This window comes from Pelodiscus sinensis, chromosome 3, assembly GCF_052426305.1.
Source record: "Pelodiscus sinensis isolate ZL-2025 chromosome 3, ASM5242630v1, whole genome shotgun sequence".
NCBI classification, from domain to species: Eukaryota; Metazoa; Chordata; order Testudines; family Trionychidae; genus Pelodiscus; species Pelodiscus sinensis.
In genome coordinates this window covers 144,617,037-144,636,965 of record NC_143054.1, presented here as the reverse complement: position 1 = coordinate 144,636,965, position 19,929 = coordinate 144,617,037, and the positions used below count along the sequence as shown (strand labels likewise).

Here is a 19,929-nt window from a genome sequence, read left to right as displayed (position 1 = left end):
GCAGTGTTGATCCTGGTCACTAGTACCAGTGGCAAGGAGCGTGCTGGAGAAGTGAGTTTTTTTAATACAGACCCCATAGTGAGGGAAGGAAGTACTGTGCTTTTGCGCCTCCGGGGGCTCTAAAGGAGCCATGGCTATAACGTCTGCAGGTTGCAGTGCTTTTTCAAAGAGGAGCATGTGTAGTCACATCTCCCTATCACAATGAGCTCTAGCCATGAGCTTTGAACAATGAGGGCATTTCTGAGGCACATGAGCCTCTTCTAGGCATCGGATACATGCCAAGTATCCGTCCCACACTGGCATGGCTTCGTCTTGTGTCACATTTTTTGAAACCTGGCAAACTTGGCATTGTGAGAGGGAAACTGTTGGGAGTTTATCTCAATTGTATAACCTCAGTACTTTCTTCTTGTTTCCCTTTTTTGTCTTTTTTTGGGGGAGAGGGGTCAGAAAAACGGTAAAGGCTGTAAAAAAATGTTTTTAACAAGTAACTACAAACTAATTAAATAACTGTGATATGAGCTATAACTATGTTCGGGTATGTCTACACTACCCCGCTGGCTCGAACTAGCGGGGGTAATGTAGTCATCCGCAGTTGCAAATGAAGCCGGCCGGCGCCATTTTTAAATGCCGGCTAGTTCGAACCCTGTGCTGCGCGGCCACACGTGGCACGGAGTAGCTAGTTCGGATTAGGCTTCCTAATCCGAACTAGCTGTACACCTCGTTCCACGCGCGGCACGGGGTTCGAACTAGCCGGCATTTAAAAATGGCGCCGGCCAGCTTCATGCAAATGAAGCCTGGGAAATTCAAATCCCGGGCTTCATTTGCAACTGCGGATGACTACATTACCCCCGCTAGTTCGAACTAGCGGGGTAGTGTAGACATACCCTACAGGAGTAGTAAACTAACTAACAGAACTCTTAATTTTTTGATCAACAGTTGAGGAGAAGAGCTCGCTCTGTCTGCGACCAAGGGCAGCAATGAAGGAACTGGCAGGAGCCAGACCACGTGCACGAGAGAAAGAGCATGAACATCACAAGACTCTGACGGTGCATGCATGGTCCAGCTGACGACTGCTGTTGAAAACTCCGATCTGTGGCTCTTGAACAAACTCGACACCTGTAGTGGAGCACCCATGAGGACATCACTCAAAGAAGAACCTTATCATTCTTCTAAACAAAATGCATGTGAATACCACCATTTGCTTTAAAAAGAGGCATATTTCTATGTTGCAAAATCTTATCTCGAAGTGTTAGGAATTTAATTTTAATCTTAGTTAAGAAGTTTCTTACATGAAAATAAAAGTTAAATAATTAACTTAGTACAAAGTACAGGTTATTTTTGCAGTGAAAAATTCTAAAATCATATGAAAGTATATTTGAAAGTTTTTCCAAAATATATAATTTTAATTATTTTGGCAAATATGCATACCTTTTTCAAAAGCTGCTTAAACATATTCATAACTTCATCAACTTCTTGAAAAAAACTGTCTAATGTCAGAGATGACCAAGTTAATATAGTAAGTCCTTGTCTCAACACAGATTCTACCTAAACAAACAATAAAAATAAAACAAAAATTGTGATAGCTAAAATATAGAAAAGAAATAATGTTACGAACATAGCACAGGATGGATTATTATAAAAATGAACAATGGTCCTGTGCTCATTACTGAAAGAAAAAGTTTGTCAGTTTGCATCTATGCTTTTTTACTTCAAGGAAATCTGCAGAGATTTATTCAATGTTTGTTCAATATATGCTGACAATTCTCAAAGGGTATGTCTACACTACCCCGCTAGTTCGAACTAGCGAGGTAATGTAGGCATACCGCACTTGCAAATGAAGCCCGGGATTTGAATTTCCCGGGCTTCATTTGCATAAGCCGGCCGGCACCATTTTTAAATGCCGGCTCGTTCAAACCCCGTGCCGCGCGGCTACACGCGGCACGGGCTAGATAGTTCGAACTAGCAAGCCATTCCGCACTATCTGTACGCCTCTTGGAACGAGCTTCCACCCCCAGAAGCCCGCAGAGCCAGCCCAGTCCTCCCCATCGGGGGCTCATACCCCATTCCTCCCTCACCTCCTTCCACTTAAACTTCCCTAGCCCCCCTTCCTGATGTACAAAATAAAGAAAATGTGTGGTCAAAAATAGAATCTCTCTTTATTGAACAAAACTCGGGGAGACTGGGAAAAGGAGGTGGGAGAGGGGAGGGCAACTACAATGATCAGAGGTTTGGAACAGGTCCCATATGAAGAGAGTCTAAAGAGACTGGGACTTTTCAGTTTAGAAAAGAGGAGACTGAGGGGGGATAGGATAGAGGTCTATAAAAGCATGAGTGGGGTGGAGAGGGTGCATCAAGAAAAGTTCTTCATTAGTTCCTATAATAGAAGGACTAGAGGACACCAAAGGAAAGGAATGGGTAGCAGGCTTCAAACTAGTAACAGAAAGTTGTTCTTCACAAAGCAAAGAGTCAACCTGTGGAACTCCTTGCTGCAGGAGGCTGTGAAGGCTACAACTAGAACAGAGTTTAAAGAGAAGTGAGATAAAGTGATGGAGGTTGGATCCATGGAGTGCTATTAGCCAGGGGGTAGGAGTGGTGTCCCTGCCCAAAGTTTGTGGAAGGCTGGAGAGGGATGGCACGAGACAAATGGCTTGGTCACTGTCTTTGGTCCATCCCCTCCAGGGTCCTTAGGGTTGGCCGCTGTCAGCAGACAGGCTACTGGGCTAGATGGACCTTTGGTCTGACCCAGGACGGCCATTGTAAGCTCAGGGCTCAGGGTCAGGGGTCTCAGTGGACCACCTTGATTTTCATGCACACCTGCTCCTGGGTGGCCAGGCTGGCAGCTCTCCTGCCCTAGATGGCCACTTTCCTGTGCCTAGTGCGGACGTCGTGGATGAGGTCCACGATGTCCGCACTAGACCAGGCGGGTGCCCACCTCTTGCTGTCCCGGGCAAGCTCCCGGGAGCCGCCAGCCTGGTCCCGGGAAGAGGGGGAGGGCTGGGGGGCATCGGGTGGCTGGCTCAAGCCGTGCCAGGTGCAGGGTCTGCAGGCAGGCTTGCACCTGGCACGGGCACTGTAGCCAGCCCGTGCCCCTTTAAGGGGTCCGGAGCCGGGAGGGGGGCAATAGAGTGTCCCTGGTGTTGGCCAGAGTGGCCACCAGGGAAAGCTGGGGAGGGCTAGCCTCCCACTAGTTCGAATTAAGGGGCTACACACCCCTTAATTCGAACTAGTAAGTTTGAACTAGGCTTAGTCCTCGTAGAATGAGGTTTACCTAGTTCGAACTAAGCACCCCGCTAGTTCGAATTAAGTTCGACCTAGCGGAGTGCTAGTGTAGCACCTATCAAAGTTAATTCGAACTAACGTCCTTTAGTTCGAATTAACTTTGTAGTGTAGACATACCCTAAGTCTTGTTGCTGCACTCCCAATAATATTTCTAAAATCCTTGCTGTCCTTCCCAGCCACATCCCTATTTTTTTGCCAAAGGTAACCTCAGACTTTCACATCCATCAGGTCATTCAGTTCTCAATTTTTCATTCTAAATTTCATCTGACTAGAAAATATACCATTCTTCACATCGAAGATGTCAGGAGACTGTTGGCTTTCTATTTGAAAAAGACTAAAGCCTTGAGGGCTGTTTGTCTCTTTCATGGCCAGAATTAAAGTGGAAACTGATGGGCTACGTCTACACTGGCCCCTTTTCCGGAAGGGGCATGTAAATTTCACTAGTCGTCGTAGGGAAATCCGCGGGGGATTTAAATATCCCCCGCGGCATTTAAATAAAAATGTCCGCCGCTTTTTTCCGGCTTTTAAAAAAGCCGGAAAATAGCGTCTAGACTGGCCCCGATCCTCCGGAAAAAGTGCCCTCTTCCGGAGGCTCTTATTCCTTATTCAAAGTAGGAATAAGACCCTCCGGAAAAGGGCACTTTTTCCGGAGGATCGGGGCCAGTCTAGACGCTCTTTTCCGGCTTTTATAAAAGCCGGAAAAAAGCGGCGGACATTTTTATTTAAATGCCGCGGGGGATATTTAAATCCCCCGCGGATTTCCCTACGACGACTAGTGAAATTTACATGCCCCTTCAGGAAAAGGGGCCAGTGTAGACGTAGCCATGATGTTTAAAGCATGAATATTTTGTTCAGGTAAGAGGATGTTATGTCCTCCTTTTTTCATCTTCTTTTTCTTCCATTTCTGATGCTCTGAGGCTCTCATTTTGGTCGCCCTCCTCTGGACCCTCTCCAATGCATCCACATCCTTTCTATGTTGAGGTGCCCAGAACTGGACACAATGCTCCAGATGTGGCCTCACCAGAGCTGAATAAAGGGGAATAATCACTTCTCTGGATCTGCTGGCAATGCTTCTCCTAATGCAACCTTATATGCCATTAGCCTTCTTGGCTACAGGGGCACACTGTTGACTCATATCCAGCTTCCCATTCACTATAATCCCCAGGTCATTTTCTACAGAACTGCTACTTAGCCAGTCGGTCCCCAACCTGAGACGGAGGGATTCTTCCGTCTCAAGTGCAGGACTCTACACTTGTCCTTGTTGAACCTCATCAGACATCTTTTGGTCCAGTCCTCTAATCTGTTTAGGTTACTCTGGATCCTATCCCTGCCCTCCAGCGTATCTACCTCTCCCCTTAGATTAGTGTCATCTGCAACCTTGCTGAGGGTGCAATCCATCCCCTCAACACGTCTTTAATAAAGATGATGAACAAAATTGGTCCTAGAACCAATCCTTAGGGCACTCCGCTAGAAACCGACCACCAACCTGACATTGAGCCATTGATCACTACCCATTGGGCCCAACAGTGTAGCCAGCTTTCTATACATCTTACAATCCATTTATCCAATCCATACTCCGTTAACTTATTGGCAAGAATATTGTGGGAGACCGTATCAAAAGCTTTGCAAAAGTCAAGGTATATCACATCCACCAACTTCCCCATGTCGACAGAGCCAGTTATCCCATCACAGAAGCTAATGAGATTGGTCAGGCATGACTTGCCCTTGGTGAATCCATGTTGACAATTCCTGATCACTTTCCCTTCTTCCAAGTGCTTCAAAATGGATTCCTTGAGAATCCCCTCCATGATTTTTCCAGGGACTGAGGTAAGGCTGACTGGTCTGTAGTGCCCTGGATTGTCCTTCTTCCCTTTTTTAAAGATGGGCGCTACATTTGCCTTTTTCCAATCATCTGGGATCTCTCCCGATTTCCAAGAGTTTTCAAAGATAATGGCGAAAAGCTCTGCAATGACATTTGCCAACTCCCTCAGTACCCTCGGATGCATTAAATCCAGACTCATGGATTTGTGTATGTTTAGCTTTTCTAAATCATTCCTAACCTGTTCTTTCCCCACTAAGGGCTGCTCACCTCCTTCCCATACTGTATTGCCTAGTGCATTAGTCTGGCGCTGACCTTGTCTGTGAAGACAGAGGCAAAGAAAGCATTGAGTACTTCAGCTTTTCCCACATCATCTGTCACTAGGTTACCTCCCTCATCCAGTAAGGGCCCCACATCTTCTCTGATCACCCTCTTATTTCTAACATGACTGTAGAAACCTATCTTGTTACCCTTCACATCCCTTGCTAGTTGCAATTCCAATTGTGCTTTTGCCTTCCTTATAACTCCTCTGACTTATCACGCAATATATTTATACTCTTCCCTAGTCATCTGTCCAAGTTTCCACTTCTTGTAAGCTTCCTGTTTGTGTTTAAGCTCACCAAGGATTTCTCCGGTAAGACAATCTGGTCGCCTACCATATTTGCTTTTCTTACTGCGTATTGGGACAGCTTGTGGTGTTCTCATCCATCCTCCCTGTTGAAGGAAGGATGGACGAGATTGCCATTGGTAGTGGAAGCTCGCCACACCACGCAGCTACCACTCCATCGAGAACCAGTTTGGCATGGGGAGATCTACTGTGCTCATACAGGTATGATTCTCTTGTGCTATTGTCCCGGGAGGTCAATGAACTGCTGGAATGGGGTATACTAGGGAACAAGCACTGGTGCTGTTGATGGTGGTGGTGGAAGCCCCCTCCCCGGGAGGGTTTTCAGTCCCGCCTTCACAAAGCCCTGCTAGGGGAGGGGGTAAGTAGGGATTACTCCTGGTGTGTGCAGAGGGAAAGGGGCTTGGGCTTGGGGACCTCCTGAGGGCTATGACAACCCTGTGATTCTCTGTTTGTGTCCTTCTACAGGAGGTAAGGGCCATCAACACTGTCCTGCTGTGCAAGGTCTTCGACTTGGGCAATGTGGACCCCATCATCACTGGCTTTGCTGCCCTGGGCTTCCCCAACTGTGGGGGGGCTATTGATGGCACCCATATCCCCATTCAGGGCCCCGACCACCGGGCATCCAAATACATCAACCACAATGGGTACTTTTAGATGGTTCTGCAGGCCCTCGTGGTCCACTGAGGCCAGTTCATGGACATCAACATTGGGTAGTCGGGGAAGGTGCACAATGCCCACATCTTCCAAAACTCCAGCATCTTCCAGAAGCTGCACGCCAGCACTTTTTTCCCCAACCACGTCATCAAGGTTGGGAACAGAGACATGCCAATGTGCATTGTAGGGGATGCAGCCTACCTTCTGCTCCCCTGGATGATGAAACTATTTACTGGACACCTTAACCAAAGCAAGAAATGCTTCAATGGCAGGCTCAGCACAGCCCACATTGTTGTGGAGGACACCTCTGGTCTGAAAGGGAGATTCTGTTGCCTCCTCACCCATCTTGACCTCAGCGATTGTAACGTCCCCTCAAGTGTTAGTTGCGTGTTGTGTCCTCCACAACTTTTGTGAACACAAGGGTGAGTCATTCCTGCCAGGGTAGGGGGCAGAGGCCAAGTGGCTTGCCAGGGCCTTCGAGCAGCCGTGCACAGCTGCCATCCAGCAGGTCCATCATGGGCTGTGCGCATCTGGGAGGTCCTGAGGGAGAGTTTCAGCCAAGGCCAGCTGTGAGACTCTCCCCTGGGCTTCCCCACAAGGGGCTTCTGCAGTGGCCCAGTGTGTCTTTCCTCCCCCATTCCTCCCTTCCCCTGCCTTCCCTTCTCCCCTTCTCCTCCCTCCTTTCTCTCCCCCTGCAGACACATAAGCCACAATTTTTTGTTTTGAAAAAAAAACTATTTTTGTTTAATTGGGGCAAATGTAACAAGGGAGGGACTGGGGAAAGAACCTGTGAGGGGCATGGAAGGAGGAATGAGGAGAGAATCAGGGATGGGGCTGGGACTAGTACATGACGTTAGTTCGAATTAACTTTCATAGCGTCTATACATGCAAACTGCTAGTTCGAACTTAATTCGAACTAGCGGAGCTCTTAATTCGAACTAGGTAAACCTCATTCTATGAGGATTAATGCCTAGTTCGAATTAAGTAGTTCGAATTAAGGGCTGTGTAGCCACTTAATTCGAACTAGTTGGAGGCTAGCCCTTCCCAGCTTGCCCTGGTGGCCACTCTGGGCCAAACCAGGGAAACTTTTCTGCCCCCCTCCTGGCCCTGGAGCCCTTAAAGGGACACGGTCTGGCTACAGTGCTTGTGCCAGTTGCAAGCCTTCCAGCGCCCAGCAAGCAGACCCTGCACCTGGCACGGCATGAGCAAGCCACCCGCTGCCACCCAGACCTCCGCCTCTTCCCAGGTCCAGGCTGGCGGCTCACAGGAGCCTGCCGGGGGCTGTAAGAGGCGGGTGCCCGCCTGGTCTAGTGCGGAGATCGTGGATCTCATTGAGGTTGTAGGGAGGCCTCCAATGTCCATGACCTCCACACTAGGCACAGGAATGCGGCTCTCTAGGGCAGGATAGCTGCCAGCCTGGCCACCAAAGGCCACATGCGAACCCAGGAGCAGGTCTGCATGAAAATCAAGTTGGTCCAGTGAGACCCCCGACCCTAAGCCCTGAGCTTAGAACATAAGAACATAAGAATGGCCGTACTGGGTCAGACCAAAGGTCCATCTAGCCCAGTAGCCTGTCTGCCGACAGCGGCCAGCACCAGGTACCCCGGAGGGGATAAACCGAAGACAATGACCAAGCGATTTGTCTCGTGCCATCCATCTCCAGCCTTCCACAAACAGAGGCGAGGGACACCACTCCTACTCCCTGGCTAATAGCACTCCATGGACCCAACCTCCATGAATTTATCTAACTTCTCTTTAAATTCTGTTATAGTTCTAGCCTTCACAGCCTCCTGTGGCAAGGAGTTCCACACGTTGATTATGTGCTGTGTGAAGAACAACTTTCGCTTATTAGTTTTAAACCTACTGTCCATTCATTTCATTTGGTGTCCTCTAGTCCTTCTATTATGGGAACTAATGAAGAACTTTTCTTTATTCACCCTCTCCACACCACTCATGCTTTTATAGACCTCTATCATATTCCCCCTCAGTCTTCTCTTTTCTAAGCTGAAAAGTCCCAGTCTCTTTAGCTGCTCTTCATATGGGACCTGTTCCAAACCCCTAATCATTGTAGTTGCCCTTTTCTGAACCCTTTCCAAGGCCAAAATATCTTTTTTGAGGTGAGGAGACCACATCTGTACACAGAACTGAAGATATGGCATACCATAGTTTTATACTTCCCCTCCCCCTTCTTCCCCCTTCCAGCTCCCTCCTCCCAGGTTTCACCCTCCCCTCTTCCACCCTCTCTCTTCCCCTCTTCCACCTCCTTTTCCCAGTCTCCCCAGAGATTAATCCCCCCCACCCCCAGTTTTGTTAAATATAGAGTTTCTATTTTTGAACACACGTGTCCTTTATTTTTTACATCAGGAAAGGGGGCTAGGGAGGGGTAAGTGGAAGGAGGTGAGGGAGGAATGGGGCACGAGCCCCTGATGGGGAGGACTGGGGTGGCTCTGTGGGCTCCTCCGGGTGGAAGCTCTCCTGCAGGGCCTCCTGGATCCTGACAGCCCTCCGATTGACCCCCCATGGATGGCAGCCTGCGGCAAGTGCAGCCGGGCTGATGGCCGAGTGCTGTAATGTGCCGAGTGTGGGCACTCAGGGCACTCCAAGTCAGGACTGCTTTGCTGTCCCTCATCGAGGTAGACAAGCAAGCAGGGAACCCTGAGAACTTTCTGTTTGGGGTGGAGGTCGGGTCCCTTTAAGCACCGCCCTCGGCTAGCCTGAGGCAGCAGCTCCACACTCTAAGTCCTAACCTGATGCCCTGCCAGCACTGGTTCCGGCCAGCCTTAACTTCAGTTCAGGGCCCACTCAATGTGGACATGCTATTTCAAATTAGCAAAATGCTAATTCGAATTAGTTTTTAGGTCTAGATGCACTAGTTCGAATTAGCTTAGTTCGAATTAACTAATTTGAATTAAGTTAGTTCGAATTAGTGCTGTAATGTAGACATACCCTTATTTACTTGCTAAATCATAACATTTCATAATATGCAGGGAGTCTCCCTGGCATTAATGTGAATCAGTACAATTCTACGGTGCAGAATTGTTTAACTTGAAATCTTAGTATTAAGAAAATTACAAACAAATCTAAAGCAACATGAACTTCTGAAATATTCAAAGTATAAAAATATATTTAGCATCACCAACCTTTTTCGTTTTTGGTGCCATCAAATTTACAAACACTGTTGGTATTTCCTGACACAAATCTTCATAACATTGCAGAAGATTCTGTTAATATTAAAAATGACAATTTTATTAGCAATATTTTAATATATTTTTTCTTTATTGAAGATTTTCAGAGAAGCAAACAAATAAATAATTATAGACATAAGGAAGGAGGAAAATGGTAATGCAGAATTTGACATGAATACTTACAGCATTTTTCTATTTTTTATCTCATTGAAAAACAGTAAGATTATGTTTTCTTGTATGGGCATGTGAGTGCAAAAGAGGAAAAAAATTAAATAGGACACTTTCCACCTCACATATATAGTCCCTATCCAGAAGTCCCAGACAAAACATCATCCCTTATGTTTAGGAAGCACAAAACACCTGTCCTTGTTCAAGACTACAGGTTATACCTCTTTTAACTGGGACTCTCTGATCCAGCAACATCTGTGGTCCAGCAGTACCAGGAATGTTCCTGGATCACAAAACCCAGGTACAGGGAGATCAGGCCATGGGCAGCAGCCAGGCAGAGGGGTAGGTCATTCATCTGGGAGCCCTGTGCAGGGGGACGCGGAGGAGTGGGTGGTGCAGTGAAGAGGTAGAAGTTTTCTGGCATGCTTAGAATAAATCCCACAAGAAGTTAGGGTTTTCCAACATTTCGTTTTCAGAGGTTTTCCTACTGCATTTTCAGTCCACCATATCTCCAAAACACAAGTAAAAATGTAAAAATTCCAAACTGCTTCTCCAAAACTCCCTACAAAGTAGAAATGCCTCTGAAAAAGTACACAGAAAGATTTTAGAGATATTTAAATATCATCAGAATATATACTACACATAACCCCCATCAAAAATATAAGCAAATATATTATATGAAGTTTATATACTTGTATCTTTAAAGAATATATATAGTAATGCATGCATTGGTTTATTGCATGTTTTGCAATGCATGCATTGAACAGATGGGAGGATTGTCAGATAGAGAACCATTTGGAATGATGTCAGATTGAGTCCAGAAGGAGATAAAAAAGGGGAAAGTGACATGGGGAATCAGCATGCCTATATGGAAAAAAAAGGAGAAATAAATAAATATGCAGAGATGGGTAGTTGTCTAGGAGAGAACAGAATTCATTTATGGGAAGCTTGCAAGATGCACCCAAGTCCATGCTCATCTACAAGCTCCAATCAAGTCTGTGCATGGTTTGCCAGGCCTGTTGAAGTCCCTAAGAGTATGTCTACACTACAGAGTTATTTCAAAATAACTCACATTATTTCAAATTAACAAGGTGTCCACACAGCAAGCCTGTTATTTTGAAATAACAGGCTTCTTATTCTGAAATATTTACATTAGGTCTTTTTAGTGTCAAACAACCCAATTTATGGTAGATTTCTGGTTACATAAGGCCATGAGGCTAGATTTTACCTAGAAATCATATTACTTAATATATGCCTATGAATATGTATGTAATCTGTGTGTGAGGTGTGAATGAGAAATACCCAGTCAAAGGCAGTTTAGGATCTGTGACCTTTTAAGGCAGACAAAGACCCCTGCAAGCAGATAAATTAACAGAGAAGCAGACAAAAAATCTCTCTCTCCCGGACAAGTTGTAACATCAGAGCAGAAACCTAGGACTGGCCCAGAAAAGTAAAACTTCCTGCAGATCTGGAGGGATCTCTCAAGGAACATCATGGTCGAGTCTCCGGGAATTTGATGCCTGGCCAGCACTCCAGCCATCTGTGAAATCAAAAGTAATCTACACTGCACTTGCAGCCTGCCTCCAAACTGCCAGCATGAATGCGATGCGATGTGATGTGATGTGTGTGTGTGTGTGTGTGTGTGTGTGTGTGACCTAACTCTTAAGAATCTGTACCAATAAACAACCCCAAAAGCAATACTACTCCAGCCCACCCTTTGTCCGGGTTTGTTCCTCAGCAGTTCTGAGGAAGTGCAATGCATATAACTCCTCTTTTATTCAGAACAGTATTTGGGAAGTGCTGATAATAGCACTGTGTTGTCTGTGTAAATTAAGACAAGGCAGAAGATGAAGGATACTAGTTTCTCTACCTAAAAATACAACTCTCTACTTTTCCTTTGGAGGTTTATGGCATTTTCTAGCACTGTGCCTTGCTTCTTTCATTCTTCTTAAAACTTCATCAGTTCTAGTACTAAAAAGTCTTCTTCAAAGGGGAGATGTTCCATCTTCACATTGGTCCCTTGAGGAAAACCTGAAGACTTAAGCCTAAGAATACCATCTAATAGAGATAGCAGAAACCATGGAAATAGCTGAAGAATCTGAAGAATAAAGGATACCCACAGGATATGCTTTATTACTTTTTGCTCCTCTCCCATTATTGTATTGGTCAACTTACTTAGCTTATATGGAAATGTTTTCTTAAAAATACAGATAATTTTCTCCATAGGGGGTACTGGTAGCAAGCCATTATGGCCTTTGCAGTTTGCTACCCTTAATCTTAAAGTGGTGGAAGAAAAGATTTACCTTTCTAATATGTTCTTCTTCCTAACCTTGTAAGCTGGAATAGGGAGAACCAGACTTTCTGCTGATCTTTAAAGGGCTGCTTCTACTCCCAGAGAATTTTGAATTGGATGAGTTTGGTAATATGAAAATCTTTGTAGCCAGCCCGTGCCCCTTTAAGGGGTCCGGGGCTGGGAGGGGGGCAATAGAGTTTCCCTGGTGTTGGCCAGAGTGGACACCAGGGAAACCTGGGGAGGGCTAGCCTCCCACTAGTTCGAATTAAGAGTCTACACACCCCTTAATTCGAACTAGCTAGTTCGAACTAGGCTTAATCCTCGTAAAATGAGGTTTTCCTAGTTCGAACTAAGCGCTCCGCTAGTTCGAATTAAGTTCGAACTAGCGGAGCGCTAGTGTAGCGCCTATGAAAGTTAGTTCGAACTAACGTCCGTTAGTTCGAACTAACATTGTAGTGTAGACATACCCATATATCCCTACTGGAGTTATTTAGTTGGGATTGATACTGCTTTGAGTAGGAGCTTGAACTAGATGACTCCCTCAGGTCTCTTTCTCTAATCTTTTATGATTCTCCACTGACCAGTAACAGTCTATTACTGAATACCTGCACAGTGCTTCACTTTCAGTATAGGTCTCATTTTAGTGCTGCTGCACTTCAGGGCTGGGGAAAGCTCTGACTAAGTTCTTAGAAAGTGGCCTCCTGCATTCAAAAGTTCTGCAGCCACTGATCATCACTTCACATCTGCAGAACGATGCAATGCTGCCAGTCAGTACTTGCTTTCCAGAACTAGACCTGGTGATCCACCATATTCAGTTGCTGCATGACTACCAGCAGCAACTGGTAATTGTTTTGTTCTATGGCTTGCAAAAGGGCTGCTTGTACAAGATTGCAATGTTTCACACTGTCTGACCTCTGGAAAGATTGCAAGATATGGCACAAGGTGTTTATAATGCTCACCCAAGAGTGCACAATTAAGCTAAGTTCAAGTTTCCTGGGCTATGGTATACATGTGGCTAAGCCAGGCCTCCAAAAAAAACCATGAGAAAGTATGGGTTGTTTGCCACTGATACTGGGTATGGAGGGAATGAGATGTAGGGTTGGAAGAAATTGCATCATGGGAAGCTGAGGCCATGTTCCCATTACCCCCTGAAACAATATTTTGGTGCCAGGAGGCTTTGCAAGACCTTCTCAAAACCCCCTGCAGCTAGTTATACTGTGGATAGCTTTTCAAAGTGCACTGCTCTGTACATCAATGCTGCTAGTGAGAGTACACTCCACTGACACAATGAGTGTGGTGTGGACATGCACAACTAATTTAATTACTACAATGGGTGGAAGTCAACTTTCAGTGAATCAACTTAACTTTGTAGTGTAGATATGCCTGGTGAGAGTGCATTTCATGTTAGGGAGGCTACTGGGCAGGAAGTGCAACACTTAAATCTTTTTATCTTTGTATCGGCCGAAGAAGTATCTTCCACATTGGCAATCCCTGGTATGGGTTCCTATCTAAAACCTTAACTAAGTAACTTATACACAAGGCTAACTAAATGTAAATGTATTTAAAACTTGGAATTTAGTTAGTCTAAGAAGGATTTAGATCAATGATCCAGAAAAGTTCCTTATCTGTTACTGACAACAGTTACAACAAACTGAAACAGGTGGAGCACCACATACAACATGCCTTTTTATGGCCTTGCATGTAAAATGTTCAAGAACAAAAACATGGTAGATTTTTAACTTACCTCCAAATATAGTTTGTTTGACTTCAGATTATCTTCTATTTTTACTACCCTCTTTGCTTGCTCTGGTACTTCCAGGCCCATCTTTATCATACACTTAGTCTCTCGGACTATCTCTAGTATTTTTGAATCAAAATTAACAAGCAACTTCCCAGTTTCAGGATGACGTACCAGTAGAGTAGCTTGTAATGCTGAAAGTAAAATGAAATATATTTTAAAACATATATCCATAACAAACTATTGGCTGTTTCAATTGTATAATGAATCCTTATTAGACTTATGTGAAATTGTGTATGATTGGTCATAACACAGTTATAGGCTAGATCCTGCAAGAATGTGAGCATCTTCAGGAGCTCAATTGAGCAGAAACAAGTCCAACAAGAAGAAGATGTTTCAGAAAAAAAAATGAAAATAAAACCCAAAATAAAATAAGAAAATGCTAAAATCCAATCCTGAAATCATATCATTCACGTGGAAACTTTTCCCATGAGGAGTTCAGTTCGCTTCAAAGAGTTCCAAATTGTACTTGCATGGGTCTATTTTCAGATTGAAGCCCAAAGGTTCTTATTTTCTGTCTCGAGAGCAGCCAGTACAATCAAAATTGATAACAGCAGGGCCTTCAATCTAGAAGACTAATGTGTAACAAGAACCAATGACTGGAAATTGAAGATAAACAAATTCATTATAGAAATACTGCACGTTTTAAAAGTGAGGTTATTGAACACTTGAACAGCTTACCAGGAACAGCTTACATTGGAAATGCTGCAATCCAGATTGGACGTTTTTCTAAAATATATGCTCTGGTTCAAGCACAGCTATTAGACCAGAAGCAGGAACTAATACAGGAAAGCACTATTGTTTGTACTATACAGGCAAAGGAGCCGACAGCCTTTGTGGGCCCCTTGGCCAGGTTGTAGGGGGAAGGAGGCTCCATGCTCCCAAAAAGGGCATGGCCTCAGGTAGAAGGGGCAAGACTGGTGGCAGCCAACCCTCAGAGCACTGCTCTGGCAATGATTTTAAGGGCCTGCAGTAGCAGAGGTAGCCAGGAGCCCTGGGCCCCTTTGAATCATCAGGCCCTGGGGAAATTGCTTCCTTTGCCCTGTCCCCCTCACCCCCCGACCCACTGGCAAGTCTATATGCAGGAGGATCAGGCTAGGCAATCACAATGATCCCTTCTGGACTTAAAATATATGACTATAAATCACGGCACCACAACATATCTTAAATGCCTCTAAACCAACTACATGTTTTCCTCGCAGATTTTGTTTTAGAACATTTAAAGTAAGTTTTAAACTCTTTGTTCTTACCTTAGGACGGGTGATTAGGGGTTTGGAACGGGTCCCATATAAAGAGAGATTAAAAAGACTTGGACTTTTTTGCTTAAAAAAGAGAGACTAAGGAGGGATATGATAGAGGACTATAAAATCATGGCTGGTGTGGGAAAAGTGAATAAGAAAGAGTTACTCACCTTGTGCAGTAATGGTGATTCTTCAAGATGTGGCCATTCTGGGTGAGGGTGTGTCCTCGCGCCTTCAATCAGAGACTTTTTCTAGAAGTTTCTACCACACCGTGCATGCGCTGAAGCACCCCCTTGTGCCATTGTAAGCACATGTGCAGCGTGGGTCCTCCTTTCCTTCTCTACCCATTGGAGCACAAGGCTCTAAAGCAGGGGAAGGAGGGAGGGTAGTGGAGCACCCATGGGGACACATCTCGAAGAACCACCATTACTACACAAGGTGAGTAACTCTTTCTTCTTCTTCAAGTGGTCCCCGTGGGTGCTCCACTTTGGGTGACTACAGAGCAGTTGTCGGCTCACGGAGGTAGGTTTGGAGCCATGTGGTAGTCACTGTAGATAGTACTGCATGTCCCACTGCCATGGAAGATGCAATGGAGGTGGAGAGAGCGTAATGCTGAGCAAATGTGTGGTCAGATGACCTGATGGCGGTGTTGCAGATATCTTGAAGAGGAACATTGCTAAGGAAGGCAGTTGTGGAAGACATTGCCCTGGTGGAATGAGCTGTGATGGTTTCAGGTAAGTATTTATTACATAACATATAACATGTTCGAATACAGGAGGTGATCCATTTTGAAATTCTCTAAGATGAGACTGCCTATCCTCTAGATCGCTCAGCGTAGGACAGAAACAGCCTAAGGGAGGCTCTCCAGGGTCTAGTTCAGTCCACATAACACACCAGTGCTCTCTGGACGTTGAGTGTGTGCCATGCGGCCTGAACTGGATCGGCATGTGGCTTAGGAAAAAAGGCAGGTAAGTGTATGGGTTCGTCGACGTGGAAGGGGGAAAGTACTTTGGGAAGGAACTTTGGGTGGAGTCGGAGTATTGCTCTGTCCTTCGTGAACACCGTTTAAGGGGGATCAGCCATCAAGGCTGCGAGTTCGCTTACCCTCCTACTGGAGGTTATCATGACCAGGAAGGACACCTTCATGGAAAGATGAGTACAAAAGCAGGTGGCTAGACATTCAAATGGTGGCTCTGTCAAACTTTTTAGAACGTGGTTCAGATCCCAGATGGGGACTGGCGGGCGGATGGGTGGGAAAGTGTTTTGCAAACCCATATGGAACTGTTTTGTTAACTGATTATTGAGGAAGGAAACCGCATCAGTAGGATGATGAAAAGCTGCTATGGCAGCAGTGTGGACCCTGATAGTGCTAAGAGCGAGGCCTGACTGTTTCAGGGATAATAAGTAGTCCAACAAAGTAGGGAGGGGAGTAGACTCCAGATTTGTTGTGTGTAAATGATTATACCAATGAGAAAATCTATTCCGTTTATATAGGTATGTTTTCCTAGTGGATTGTCTTCTACTGTTGATCAGTATCTCTTTCACCGGCTCCGAACAGGTATTCTCAGCATCATGGAGCCATGAAGGAGCCAAGTGGAGATGGAGCTTGTGGAGTTCTGGATGGAGAGTCCTCCCGTAGTTCTGTGACAGGAGGTCGTGGTAGAGTGGGAAGGCATACGGGTCCATTATCGCCATCTTGCGAAGATAAGGATACCACGTCTGGGACATGCCGGTGCCACTAGTATGACTCATGCCTGGTCTGTCCTGATCTTGTTGAGGTCTTTGTGAAGGAGGGGAAAGGGAGGGAAGGCGTAAAGGAGAGGAGTGTCCCATGTGATGGAAAAGGCCCAGAGAGGGTGATAGAATTGAGAAAAGCTGGTTGCAAGTGGTGGTGGAATGGCTTTCTGGTTCTCGACCTGTTTTTCAAACCTGCTGTTTGTTTGCAGGGGGTGGGTTGCAGAGGAGTGCTGTTGATGTTGGCATTGAGGTCTACAATGCTGTGGACTTTGCTTTTGAAGGAAGTCATATCTGGTCCATTGTCTAAAGGGATCCCTGGACTGCTGGTAGGTCTGGTACCTCGTTCTCTTAAAGGTGGGAGTGTACATTCCCAGGGTCCTGATGGTGGTACGGGAATCCTTCATGGAATGCAACACCTCGTCCATATTGCCTGCAAATAGGTTGGTCTTATCAAATGGTAGATCCTCGATCTTCTGTTGTAAATCCCTGGGGACCCTTGATGCCTGAAGTCAGGAGATCCTTCATAGAACAATTGTGGATGCTGTAATATGGGCCACAGTGTCTTCCATGTCCATAGCGGACTTTAGGGCGGTATGGGAGATGGTGTGGCCCTCCTGCATAATGTTGAGTAGAGTTGGTCTCATGTTCTCGGAGGTGTTGGAGCAGATCCTGTAGTTTGGAATAATTGGCATGGTCATAGTCCATGAGAATCGCCATATAATTTGCTGCTCTGAGAAGCAAAGTGGCAGAGGAGTAGACCTTGTGGCCCATGATGTCAACTTTCTTGTGGTCTCTGTCTTGTGGAGTGGTTCTAAGGTTAGGTTGTCTTCCCTTATGCCGAACAGAGTGCACTACTAATGAGTTTGGAGGGGGATGAGTAAAAAGAAAGTCCACGTCTTTGGGGGTAATAAAGTATTTGCGGTCAGCCCTTTTGTTTTTCAGGGTAATGGAAGGAGGAGTCTGCCAGATGTTATCGTCAGGGTCCATAATAGCCTCGTCCATGGGGAGTGCTATTCTGGAGGTAGTGGGAGGTTGCAATGTGCGTAGAAGACGGTATTGCTTCACTTGCATCTCCTAAAGGTGTCGCTCCTGCGCCAAGGTCACTCTTTTGAAAAGGTCTTGGAGAGAGGGTGGGAGAGGCGAGGGGGAAACCTAGGAGGAGGGAGCTAGAAGGGAAGCAAGGGGAAGAAGGGGGAGGGGAAGCTCAGTGCTCAGGGGTGAGGGTCTCGGCGTCCCCGGGGGGATTGGGAGGAGAGTGCGGAGGTTGAGGTGGGGGGGGTGGAGATTGAGGAGGGTGTGGAGGTTGAGAAGGAAGAGGTGGGGGGGCAAGAGTGGAAGGAGGAACAGTAGCTGGGGGGGCAGCAAGCGCAGGACTGGCATGGGGCAGCACTCTCTGCACCAGGGCCTGCAGACGGTGACAGATGGCACGACCATGGGCAAGCAGCTCCCGCTGGAACTCCCGGTTGTCCTACGCCCGCTGCTCCATGATCCGGGTCTGGGCTCGCAGGGCCTGCAGGTGCTGCTCTCTGTACCCCTGCCACATGGTGGTGGTCCTGCTGAAGCTGTGGGTGCGGGAGCACATCCTGGGCGGGGTGGTGTGCCCTGCATTAGACACCATGGCCTTAGCTTAAACATTCTTTAAAACAGAATCTTGCAGAAAAATATATTTGGTTTTACAAGGTATTTGAGATATGTTGAAGTTCCTTGATTCATAGTCATATTCAAGCCCAGTTTTCTGTTGCTTTTATTTTGTTTCTATAATATGATTGTAAGCTTTTCAGAGCAGGGACCATTGGATTAAGCATGCGCTTAACTCTTTCTAAGATCGCCACCTCCCATTGTTACCTCTTCAGAGATGTTCTGGTTTGGATTATGGTGCCTAAAATCATAATCCAAACTTAGTGGAAGCTGAGTCAACAAAAAAATTAATAAAGTTTTAATTACTTTAAAATATCATGTTATATATAGGAGATTTTCTTTTACATATTAGTACTTTAACTATTTGTACTATAATTTCTATTCAATATAACCTACATAACTAAAAATGTAAGGTAATACTAAGAGAATTATGCTTTACAAACCAATCACTTCCCCCACACTGCAAATAGATCCATAATGCAAACCCCTTCACCCCCACATCGGTCCACTGAAGTCATTCAGGTGCAGGCATCCGTGTGCAGGGCCACCAAGTTATATTGGCCCTTGGTGCCATGATCCACCAAAATGAGAGCATGGGTGCCCATCATAGACAAAGTTCAAGGCCAGGTCTCTCCTCCAGGCCTCTCTACCACTTATACACACCTCCCCCAGTGTGTCCTCTGATCCCACCTGCCACCCCAGGCCAATTCAAAAGGGCAACATAGCATTCTGACTGCACACTCTGCACCACTTTTCATTCCAGAAATGGCTGCCAGCACATCCCTGGCCCTTGTACCACCAGGAGCTGACCCTGTCCAACAGGAGATGCAGGTGCAGTGCCTGTGGGTAGAGGCACAAGGAGACCCTCCTAGCTCCCCCACCTAGGAGCCACTGCCAGAAAGGTGGTGGGTCACTTACTGGAGCCACACAAGTAAATGCCACCTCCCGACTGCACCCCAGTCTCCTGCCCCAAACTAGTGCCTACAATCCACACCCAAACTCCCTCCAAGAGCCCAATCCCTCACTCCTACTGCACCCAATCTCTCTCCCAGAGCCTGCACTCTGCACCCGTTCCCATATTGCAACCCCCTGCTCCAGCCTAAAGCCCCACACCCTGCACTGCTTCCTGCACCCAAACTTCATCCTAGAGCCCTCACCACATCCTACACCCAAACTCCCTCCCAGGATCCTAGGCAAGTGGGGGAGTGGAGGGCAGGACTTAAACTCTTTCTGGACTCTACCCCAAATTCTAGAAACTTGATAACCCTGTATCCCCTTTGCCCTTGCTACCCCTGTACTCCCACAAATCATGTGTAATTGTGGGAGCAGGACTATAATTTGCACATTTTAAAGACTTAAATTTTAAAAATATATGTAAGTTGATTTTCTGTAAATCTAGCAGTTATCAACAACATATAAGAACAAACAGCAATAAAACAGCATAACAGGTAGAGAACAAGGTTGATGTGAAAAACTTATACATATTTAT

General features: G+C 46.0%; 1 protein-coding gene across 1 annotated transcript in view; it reads right to left on the bottom strand.

Annotated features, from left to right (window-relative positions):
• Positions 1-19,929, bottom strand: part of DNAH8 (dynein axonemal heavy chain 8) — a 611,430-nt gene that overhangs the window by 440,198 nt on the left and 151,303 nt on the right. The window contains exons 18-20 of the mRNA XM_025186355.3: positions 13,771-13,958; positions 9,521-9,601; positions 1,429-1,545 (exon numbers count right to left, since the gene is read on the bottom strand). Coding sequence (XP_025042140.3) covers positions 1,429-1,545; positions 9,521-9,601; positions 13,771-13,958 — 386 coding nt within the window. The remainder of the gene's footprint in view (positions 1-1,428; positions 1,546-9,520; positions 9,602-13,770; positions 13,959-19,929) is intronic.